Below are 11,357 nucleotides of genomic sequence, written 5' to 3' on the forward strand. Positions count from 1 at the left end.
TCAGGTCCCAGGCTACCAGCAGACCAGCACCACAGCCAGGCCAGTGGAGTCTCTGACACCAAGAATACAGCACAGGATGTTTTCATGCTCAATTTTTGAGAACATTGTTTATAACAGCACTGACAATTTTTATGACCAAAGCCCCAGTGTTTTCATGTGCCCATCAGGCTCTAGAAGCTATCCTCTAAGCACAGCAGAAGACTGTATCAGCTCTGAACTTGGCCCACCAGCACACACTGCCTGCCTGCAGTCCCCTCTACCTGCTGAATTCTTCTCTCCAAATCTCCAAGTAAAGTCTTCTTCCACCTCTATAACAGCAATGACAATTTTTATGACCAAAGCCACAGTGTTTTCATGTGCCCATCAGGCTCTAGAAGCTATCCTCTAAGCACAGCAGAAGACTGTATCAGCTCTGAACTTGGCCCACCAGCACACACTGCCTGCCTGCAGTCCCCTCTACCTGCTGAATTCTTCTCTCCAAATCTCCAAGTAAAGTCTTCTTCCACCTCACAGTGAACCTTTCATCTGGAAAGCTGATCTTCAAAAATTCATCCCAGGCCTGCAGGTGAGAAGCAAACAAATCCAAAATATGAAGTGCTGAGATTTAAGACTCACAATAAGGAATTAAAAGAGCTATGGTGAGAAGAGGCTCCACACTCCTCAGCCAGGCTGTGGTCCTTTCAGATGTCTCCATCCAGGAGGAAAACCAAAAACCACCAAAACACCACACTTCCAGAGCTGTAAAATGCACCTTTAGGCCCAGACAGTGCTGAAGTGTCCCAGCTGCTAAAGGAGACATTTGGAGGAACCACTTCCACCTTGATACTGGAAACTGTCCTAGGGCAGGATGGGAACAGAGCTAATGAAGTGCTGGGGTTTAAAGCATCAGCCCTGAATGAGGGTGGATATATGGATGATGTCCACACCAGGCAAGAAAGCCCCTCCTGACTGGTTTTCACTCAGGGTGTGGCAACTGATGAGGAGATCACCTTGGAGGTGGGGCAAGAAGCCACCTCTTTAAGAGCTGACCCTGCTGGCAGTGGGGCTGGGAGCTGTCTACACAACAGACATGCTGTGTGGGGACAGATTCTGGTTGTCAGAAAGGCTCCCCAGCTGTGAATAGCAAGCTGAGTTCCCAGGACAGGGGGAGAAAGATGAGTCTGTGCTACAGAATTGGACTCATGGCCTGGCTACTTGCATCTCCCACAGCTTGGCTCCTCCAGCAGCTCACTCACATCTTCACATCCTGCACAGTGGCCAAGGGCATTAACTCATTCCTCCCTCCAGTGGCCCAGCACCTTGGATCTCTGGCACATGATGTAAGAGCAGAGGAAGGAATCTGGCTGTTAACTTGCCCATTAATGGCAATATCCTTCTGTGTCAGGCAAGCAGTCAGCAAAAGAGCTACTCAGGCTGCAAGGAGCTGCTTTGCCTGCTGGGAGGCCTGAAGGACACTCACTAGGACAGACAGGGTGAACAGGACAACAGCTCCAGCAAAACACCAACAAGGTGCAGCTCATCATCCCAGCAACACATCTTGGAACAGCCAAGAAAAAGGAGAAATAAGGTGAGCTGAGCAGCACCAATTACAGCCCTCTGCTGTTCAGCCAAATAGCATTGAAAACAGTTTCTCAGCTTGTAGTCTGTCCTGCCTGTCTATTCCTTACCCAGCCAGAGCAGCTACAGTTGTCAGTGAAGAGCCATTAGACTCAAGACAATATGGTTAGCTACAGTAAAACACCTTTTTATTCACATTATTAGAAAATGACAAACCTGAAGTTCCCAATTAAAAGAGAATGTCACATGCTCCACATGTTCTTTCAATAACTTCTGGTTTAAAGTATTTCTGAACCAGGTTCGAGTGTTTGTCAGAGCTTCACTGAATACTTCTACCCCTGGAACTTCCTGCACAGCACCTCCTGGGACCTGTCACACACAGAAAAAGCACAGCAGTTCAAGCAGGAGAGCAACACAAATGTTTTAAATAACTGCTTCTAAAAGAGAAGACCTAAATACATCATCCAAAGCACAAACATGCCCACCACGACTTGAATAAAGGATAGAGGGAAGCTGGAAAAATGAAATGCTTACAGCCTGGTTTGTGCTTAAGAACACATATTCCAGGAAGTAAAGACAACATATGTTTAAGGGAAAAAGACACAAGACAAAAGCCTACAAGAGCCAATCTAGGTATTTGACCTTATTTTCAAGAAGAATCAAAATCATTTCACATCTTTTTCAAAGTAACACAATCTTGGTTAATTTAGAGCATTAAATTTTCCAATTTGACAATGGAATATAACCTAAAGCCCATCTTGTTTTACTGGTTTTGCAATATTTCTAGATACCTTGCTCATATCAACCCATGAATGGTTCCTTGGTACTCACTGCTGTGGGCTGAAGCTTGGCAACCTTTGAAATCATCATGGCAGAAGTGGCCTGAATCATGAAGCAACTCCCCTGCTTTGTGTACTTGCAGACCCTCTGGTGCAGCTTGAGGCAACAGGTCAAGCAGGACAGCCAAGAGTGAGCTTCCAGAGCACTGCAGGACAGGCAGAAAAAGAGCAAGAATTCAATTTTTTTTTCCCTCTGAGCAGAAAGAAGTAAAAAAGAAAAAACCCATCAAATTCAGCAGTGTGGCAACTACCAGCCCTCCCTCAGATGGGTTTTAAAAATGCTGCTGACAGAGGGAGAGAAACACAGGACTCTTCTTCACATGGATTTCAAAGCACACCTTCAAGCCCCAAGCATAACCACACCCCACAGGTTAGGGATGATGCTCTCACAGAAGGGCACTTCAGTTACCTGGCCTGTTTCTCATCCAAGGCACACAGCAGTGTCTTTAGAAGACTCTCTACTACCTAAGAATGAAAAGATAGAATTATTAAACTGTGGAAGGAATTTTACAGGCAGGTTTCTCATTAGTTAAGGAGATGCTGTGAAAAAGAACTCAGTATCCTTCCATGCCTTCCCCAATGCTTTTTAAATAGACTATAAGACTGCAAGAATTGTTTACTGAATGTCAGAGTCAACACATACCTAGCAGGTATTATTTGTACAAACAAAACCTGCACTTCTTACAGTCTAGGGGTTTACAATTTCTTCTTATTATTTGCCATGTCCAGTTCCTGCTGTTCTCAGACAAATACAAAGTATTTTCACAACAGGCAGGAAAATCTCTCAGCCCAGAAGCACCTTGCCCAGACTTCCAGGAGGCATGCAAAAAAACACAGCTTGCAGCCATCTGAGGATCTCAGGACTAAAATACTTGGCATCAGCAACCAAGAGCAGATCCACATAAGCAGACCCTTCTCTCACCAATGCCCACAACAGTTTTTGCTATGGATACACCCTCTCATCTCCTTTAAGGAGTCTCTCACTTCAGAGCAACTATTTTTGCTTTTAGCTAGATTTGAAGCTCTTTGTGCTCTGACCATCTGACAGCCACACTCTCCCTTCAGTGACAGCCAGTCCTGCTGAGAGGCCCAACTACAGCTCAGTTCCAGCCCTTGCCTCATCACCAGGCAAAGCTGCAGGCAGACAAACCTTAGGACTGGTCCTTGAAGACTCAATGTTCTCTAATCTGTAAAAAACACCTTGTAGAGCAACTAACAAATCACTGCAGAAGTCTTCTATAAATTCAGCAAGGCTCTCCAGGGGCAGCACACAGAACCAGGACTTGACCAACATCTTATCAAATTCCATCAAGTATTTCTTCTCTTTCATTACTTGCAGGAGGGAAGTTGCATTAGTTTCCCTAGAGGCAGAAGACAAAAAACTTCACATTTTCAAGGTACAAAAGGTTAAGAGCTTGTCTAGCCCACAGAGGACTCTGATTTTCTCTCCTATGTTTTCTCCATTTACAGCTGAAGATCAGTAGAAGACCCCAAGACCCAATGATCACAGAAGCAGTATCAAAACTGAGCAGAAGCACTCAAGGAAAATAATCTCCAGGTCCTGCTCAGATTTTGCACAAGGCATATCACCAGCTGCTGTACCTCCTGCCAGGCAGCACTGGCTGTGAAGCTGCTCCACAGCCTGCAGAATGAAGGGCTGTGTCTGAAAGGGAACATACTGCACAGCTTTGTATACTCCATCTCAGCAACCAGTGCCTGCACTCATACATCCCAAATATCCACCACCAACATGCTGCTCTCTCTATTTCTTAAACAAAGAACTTAAAGGAGGAAAAGGAAGAGCTGAAGTAAGGTGATCAGCACCAGTGACAGTGCCAAGGCACTGCCTACAATTAGTAGTTCTAGAAAACTCACACGTGCTTCTTCCTTGTTTCAGCAAATGGAAGCCCTTCCAGCCCTGCCCAGGTGTCCTCTTCTGTCAGCCAGTGGTCCTGCTGCAAAGGAGCAGCAAAGAAATGCAGAAGAGGAAGAACCCACACCCACTGGTTCACCTCATCATCCATGCATCTCTGGCACAAGTTTGTCAGCTGAACTTTCAAGCTTCAAAAGAAAAATACCAAAACAGACACAGTAAAAGGACAGCTTTTGAAAGGACTCAAGCATGTACCTGGAGGGGAAAGCTATATCTCAATCTGGCTATGTACCTTCAAATGACTTCTGGTAATTATTTTAGCTCAATCTTATCCTCATTGAACAGCATATGTGGTAAAAGTTTAAGACTCAAAACTAATCTTACTTGAATCTCTCTGCACAAACCCTACTGATACAGTATTAGCACTTCATGATGCTGTATCTACCATTTCCACATGGGCCCCCCCAGCTCATTTGGGTGACATGCACAGAGCCAGGAATTCTAGGGACAATTCTTGGCCTCCTTGGTTGGGCTGAAGTACTACAAAGGTCTCCAAGAGGAGATTTAATCACTGCAGCTATGCCAGGGAAGAACTAGGAATCTCAGTGCCAGGAAAGGAGTTACAGAACAGGCTAATAAGGAGGCACTGAGAAAAGTCAGTAAAACACATGTGTAATGATGGACAGAGGGGACAAGAACCACTCAAAAAGGGCATTTATATTTAAATGAGTAAACACACCTATTACTGGAGTTTGCAAGTATGAGTTGCAAACAGGTAAGAATCTAGAAAGTGCTTGACAGAAAAGGGTAAAGAAAAACCAATAGTTTTAACTCTACTACTCCAGCAACAGCAACAAGCTGCAATAAGGGAAGTCCTATTTGGGCAAAAGGAAAGTATTTTAGTCACATGCTTTTCTTGGTGTGAAGGAGGGCCCCAGAGAGGTTGTACAACCTTCATCCCTGGAGTTCTTCTGAACTCAGATGGAGCCTTGCCTGGACATTAGCCCTGCTTTGAGCAGGAGGTTGGAACAGAGACCTCCAAAGTTCTCTTCAAATCCCATTTTTTATTTCAACTCTGGCACTACAGAGCTGAATCCCTTGTTGTTTTATCACAGGGTGCTAGGCTCACAGCAAAACCAGCCCAGCTAGCTACCTTGTAAAGACTCCAGTGACATACATACCTAACAACTGCTCCAAAATCCTTTTGGATACGATGAAGCTCATCCTGTACTGCTTGTTGTGACACCTTATCCAAGCACAAGAGGCTGCACAGCCCAGCCAGCTTGCTTTTTGATGTTGGAAGCCCAAGCCTTTCAATGACTGTGAGAATGGTGAGTCCCAGAGCTAGTTTACTTTTTATTACTAAGTCCTTCTGTGACACTTTCCCACCTCCTGGTTCAAAGAAAGGACGAGCCATTTTCTCCATATAACTTAGCAGCAAATCATTCACCTAGGATAGAGGGAAGAAACAAACCAAGCTCAGCATTAGTTCCCCAACAAGTCTTTTCCTTCTGAAACCATTTACTTCTGCCAGTTAGAGCAAGGACACTCCCTAACTCTCTACCCCCCAGGGCACTTTGGTGGTGCCAGGATCTAAGCACACGTGGTACTGACCACCACCAGAACATGAGGTGTGGTACCCCAGTACCTGTGACAGTTTGGTGCCTCTCTCTGTGCTGCCAGTTCCCACCCCTCAGCCACAGCTGCATCTTCCCACACCCCACAGAGCTGGGGAGCACCAAGGGAGCAGGGCAGCTGAACTGCTGAGCTGAGCAGTTGGACACCCAACCACTGCCTCGTGTCACCATCAGACACCACAAGCAGACTCCAGTTTCCCAGTGGCATCAGACTTGGCTGGCAGTTAGTGAAGGGAGAGAGACTTCTGTCCTTACCCACAGCCCCCAAAAGCTACTCTGAGATCACAACAGGGGCCCATAGTACTGTGGTACTTGGTGATACCAAAAATCACCCTCCTGAGGAGCAGCAGTGACAGGAACACCAGTGGGCTCTGCTGAGCTGGGCAGGCCATGCCATCTTGTGGCCTCTCCCCCATGTCACCTGGAGGAGTGGGGCTGTGGAGAGTCAGGAGTGAGCCCTGACACTGGTCTGAAGCACCCCAAAAGGCAACATGACTTTCCAGTCATATTTCATAACTACACCAGGTCAGACATTTTGGACTCCAGAAGCCCTGTCACCATCAGTGATTAGAACTGGACCAGGAAGAGCTAGTCCCAAAAAAAAAACAACCCAAGCAGATTTGACATCAAAGCCAAAGGCAGATAAGTTGGTGACACAGTGACTGGCAGCAAAAATAAAGGGCCAGGCTTAGGAAATACATATCCAGACACAAAACCCACTCAAGCAAGAAGTCACCCCTTGCAGCTCTGCTGCTGACCAGTATGACATACTTGAACAGCACCCAACTGCAAAGCCACGACTGAAGCTCCCACTGCAGCCTGTGGCTGTCACCCCAAAAGGATCCCCACTGATTCAGTCAAACCTGAACTGACTGGAAAAGCAAAACCAACCCAACAAGGTCAAGAGCAAAACTGAAGTTCTGTATTAACAGCTGGATATCTGTTTTCTAGTCCTGGTTAGAAGAGAACAGGTTACCTGCTCTGAGCCAAAGCTGAGCTCTGTCCATGGCATTGCACAGCCATCATACACATGTGGCTCTTTTGTCACAGAGTAGAACTGTGCCAGCTGGCAGAAGAAGTTTCTCAGGTTGTTGGGACTCCAGGTTCCAAGAATGCTGAAGATATTTTCTAACATAATGTTTGCAGCTATTCTCTTCCCTTCCAACACACCTTTTTTATTGCCAGAAATAAACTGCCAAAGGTTTCCCATTAGAGAAGGTGCTGCACACACAATGTCATCATACTGATGCCATTCTAGAGAACACAGACAAGAAGAGAGAACAACCCTTTGAGAAACACCTTTGCACATCCCTTCACCCCTTCAGCTGCTGACAGAAATCCCTCCAGTGACCCACTAAGCTTCCAGCTTCAGACAGTGCTGCCCAATAATGCTTGACTGGCCTAGAGCATTTGGAAGCATAGAGATCACCCCACCAAAAAGCCACCAGTGATCCCAGGACACTGACCCAGCCTGAGCAGCTCACCTCCATTGTTGAGCAACTCTCCTCTTATCCACAGGCAGCGATTCACGTGGTTACTGGATATTGAGTGCTTGTAAATAAATTCATACTGCTCTTTACCAGAGACAACAAAATATTTGTAGGGAATGGTTTTATTAACAATTTCTTTTGCAAGAGTTACAGTCCCTTCGATGAGGAATCCATGTACTCCTAGATCCCTAGGAAACAAAACACAGCAAAGGAAGGTAAAGGACATGTCAGCTGATGTACATGCTTCCTTTTCCATGCAGCACTCCATTTGTACTAGGTATAGTGATTATTCTTTCATGATGGAAGTTCTGGAGTATTTATCTCCACTGTGAAAGCCCTTTGTAGCAATACCCATCTCTGGACACGAAGCATTAATGAAGTACCACATTACATCCTGTTCTCCAGAGCCAAAACCCCCCTGTGCCTCTGTGTAAGGACTTACCTGCTGAAGTTCAGCTCACAAATGTTGTCCTTCCAGTTTTTGTAGTGAGGAATGCTTCCAGCCCTGATGAACACTTTGGCTGCGTCAGGGTTTAGTTTGAAGTCCTTGGATATTATTGCATGGAAATACACTGTAACACCATCACTTCGGCTCACAGAGCTGCAGGAAAGAAAAGCAGAATTCTATTTTCCTTCTAATTTACTTTTTTTTTAATTGTACAAATCACTATAAACCACAAATAAAATCTGAGCCCCTAGTTTACTGGATGCAATACCCATAATTTCTGTCAGCAGCTCACTCAGCCTGATGCTACATAGGCCTAGGGTAAAGCCTAATGCAAAAAGGAGAAATATGCTCCTACAGGCAGCATGAAATGCTCTGGCCACATGTGTCTGGGCCTCTGCAGTGGCAGGCTGACAAAGACCTCACCCAGCAGAGCCCCATGGAACAGCTACACTTCACCCCTCTTCCAGCCCACACACACTAAGCAAAACAAGTTCTACTAATCAGAACAGCTCCTTACACCACTCATCTAAAGACTTACATGCCTGATGCACATGTTCCTCCTAAGAGTAAGAAATGAGGGCAATCTCTTCTCTTATTCATCACATACTCAAGAAGGTTCCAGTACCAAGTGTAGCACATGACCCAGCACATGGCCTCTGCTGCAGCTCCCAGTTTAGCACTGGTTCTTTTGCCTGAGCAGTAGTTTATGCCAGTTTTAAGGCAACTCTATTTCCACATATCCCAGGGAGCTGCAGACCTAATCTTAGTACTTCAATCCCCTGCCTCAGCCTGGAGTCCTCTAGTCCTCCTCACACCAAATCCTGTATGTTGGGGAGCAGCAAGGGTGTTCCCACCTTTCTTTAATCTTATCCACAGGTTTCTGTTTCATTTGTTGCTTTTTGTCCTTGCAACTGTCTGTTGCAGCTGAGGCATTGTCCATTTTAGTAACCTCAGGTCCTTTGGTCCCACTTGCTTTCCCAGTTACTTTGCTCACTTTCTCACTTGGGGTCTCCTTCTTCTGCTTTGTGTCTTTGTTCTGCAATAGGAAGACAGACAATGTCCAGTTAAACAGGAGACCCTGGAAGGACATCTACAGAAGTATCCAACATCTCTTCAGGCACCTGGGAATACCCAGAAACCATAAATCAGCTGGATTCATTCTTCTGGAATGAATCCCTCCCTGACAGAGGCTACTGGTTAAGGAAAATAATGCAGGAGTACCAAGAGGAATCCAACACAAACACATTGGCAAGAAGTCAGGTCAATAAGCCACAGGTCCCCAGAGGATGGAGTGTAAAGGAAATCAAAGATCATCAACAGCAATGTACAGCTTGAGAGGCCTGTGTGTGAGTGGAGCACAGGCACCTACAAGGCAAAAAGGTCTCGTGAGAGCAGATCCAACAGAACTCCCTGGAAGAGCTGGCTGGAGAAGAGACACTCACAGCTCCCAGGGGTAACTGAGCACCCACCCAGTGAGGAGCTGGGCTAGAACCAACACAGGGGAGAAACTCCAAAGAAACACTTGACAGTGCTCCTTGCTTTCACCCCACATCCCCAGCCTCCTCATCTTCAGCTTCACCAACAGCACAAAATCATAGTTACAACAGGAAACTTGGCCCAACACAACCAAATACTCACCTGAGTGTGAGCACTTCCTCCATCCACCTTCTCCTCTGGGGCTGCAGGGCTTGGAGGTGGGGCAGCCACACTACCCATGCTGCTCTGCTTTGGTGGGGCCATCACATCCACGCTCCTGTCACCAACTTCTGCAACTGCTTCTGGCCTTCCAGCTCCTGCTCCCGAGCTCCCCAAGGCTCCACTGCTCCCCAGTGCCCCTCCCCTGTCACCAGCACCCCCTACTGCTGCCTTGCTGCCCCCAGGCTGGGCTTCCTGGGGACTAACAGGGGTGTTGGGCAGTTCTTCACTTTGAGCTGGTGCTGTGCTTACAGGAGGCAGAGAGTCCTGATCCCCAGAGCTGGAAGGGCCCTTCTTGGAGTTTCTCCTCTTCTTTTTCTAGAAGAAAAGAAAGAAGGAGCAACACAAAGTCTGTTTATTCATTGTCAAAGAAAGTCTTTGTCACCTTCTCCATTGCAGCTGGTACCAGCATCTTCCAGCTACACTGGGTTAATGGAGAACCATCAGGAAGAGAAAAGACAAGACCACCCACCACCTACAGCAGGTGAAATGCCAATGACCATTGAGAATTGTGTACTCTGAATATTCTAGACTTTCTGAGCAGGAACAGAGAGCAGCACCAAGCACAGTGCTCACTAACAAGACCAGGCCAACTGCTGAGCCCAGTTCTGGACCAGTCCCCTCTGTGCAGCACAGGTTCTGCCACGGGGAGCTGCCCCCCTCAGCACCACAGCTGCCCCCATGCAGCACTTCCCAGCAGCACAGGCAGCTGCTGCAGGCCAAAGGGATTCGTGGTGTCACAGCCCAGCCTCACTGAGTCAGAGAGAGCAGCAAGTTCCCAGCTCCTGCTGCCCCTCAGCCCAGCAGAGCCTTACCCTCTTCTGTGACTTCTTAGGAGACTCGCCAGCCGCACCCTGAGGCACAGCCTCTGAGCTATCACTTGGAGCTGTTACATCCTCCAGCAGTGATGATGCTTCTTCCTCCTCCTCCTCCTCCTCCTCCTCCTCTTCAACCACTGCTTCAGTGGTGGAAGGAGGCCCACCTGCAGTGCATTCTGGTGTGGTCTCTGAAGTATTGATTAGCATTCCAGTGCTGGCCACCAGTGATCCTCCCTCCTCCTCCTCCCATGTTTCAGTGGAAGGCAGACACCCCTCAGCACCTTCTGCCTTCACCCCTTCTCCTGTGTCAGGGACTGGAGCAAGCTTCACCTTGCTTCCTTCTGCAATGGAGGCAAGGTTCATCATTAAACTAGTCAGGAAAGAAAACAGTTTTCAGCTGGTGGGGAGCCAGCAGGGTCTGCTGCTGACTGAACCCATCAACTGAACACACAGGAGGCACTTTGCTGTTCCCTGCTCAACAGCTACCACTAGCAATGACACCATCCTCACTAGCACAGCCTCCCCCCTCTCCAAGGCTGCTGCAGTCAGCAGCAGAACAACTAAGAAACCACTGTACTGAGGTTCTTATCTATCCCTATCCTGCCACCAGCTGAAGCAGCAGGTGCTGGGAACAACTGCGGGTCAGCACCCAGTGAGAGTATGCTGGGTACCCAGTGCAGCTGGGTGCTGGGTCTGGCAAAGCCTGGGAAACTCCCTTTTTATTGTCCACAGTTTTATCTGGTGCTGAGAGCCTGTGAAAAGGCCACTCAGACCCGAGTCAGGCAACAGAGCCAACCTCCACCTTCTGCTGCCCTGTTTCACAGGCTCTTCAGAGTTACTTCTCCCCCAGCTGTGAGATAAAAAAAACTTTTAACCTTCTTGAGTGGAGAACAACCAACACCAAGAGACACTGATTTCCTCTGGGTCTTTCTGGGAGAAGGAGCACAAAAATCCTGAATGTGAAGCTAGCTCCCAGCCCCTCTGACTGTTACAGCCCAAA

At 47.3% G+C, this 11,357-nt stretch overlaps 1 protein-coding gene across 1 annotated transcript in view; it reads right to left on the bottom strand.

Moving 5' to 3' along the window:
- RNF213 (ring finger protein 213) overlaps positions 1 to 10,698 on the bottom strand; it is a gene marked incomplete at its 5' end in the record, with an annotated part of 49,096 nt that extends 38,398 nt beyond the window's left edge. The window contains 14 exon segments of the mRNA XM_008948906.1: positions 461 to 559; positions 1,774 to 1,905; positions 2,389 to 2,542; positions 2,806 to 2,861; positions 3,547 to 3,757; positions 4,272 to 4,457; positions 4,696 to 4,704; positions 5,451 to 5,719; positions 6,883 to 7,160; positions 7,391 to 7,584; positions 7,839 to 7,982; positions 8,699 to 8,880; positions 9,792 to 9,857; positions 10,355 to 10,698. Of these exon segments, the coding sequence (XP_008947154.1) occupies positions 461 to 559; positions 1,774 to 1,905; positions 2,389 to 2,542; positions 2,806 to 2,861; positions 3,547 to 3,757; positions 4,272 to 4,457; positions 4,696 to 4,704; positions 5,451 to 5,719; positions 6,883 to 7,160; positions 7,391 to 7,584; positions 7,839 to 7,982; positions 8,699 to 8,880; positions 9,792 to 9,857; positions 10,355 to 10,698 (2,324 nt within the window).
- Between the last annotated feature and the right edge of the window lie 659 nt (positions 10,699 to 11,357).

This window comes from Merops nubicus, unplaced genomic scaffold (genome assembly GCF_000691845.1).
Source record: "Merops nubicus isolate BGI_N331 unplaced genomic scaffold, ASM69184v1 scaffold2281, whole genome shotgun sequence".
NCBI lineage: Eukaryota > Metazoa > Chordata > Aves > Coraciiformes > Meropidae > Merops > Merops nubicus.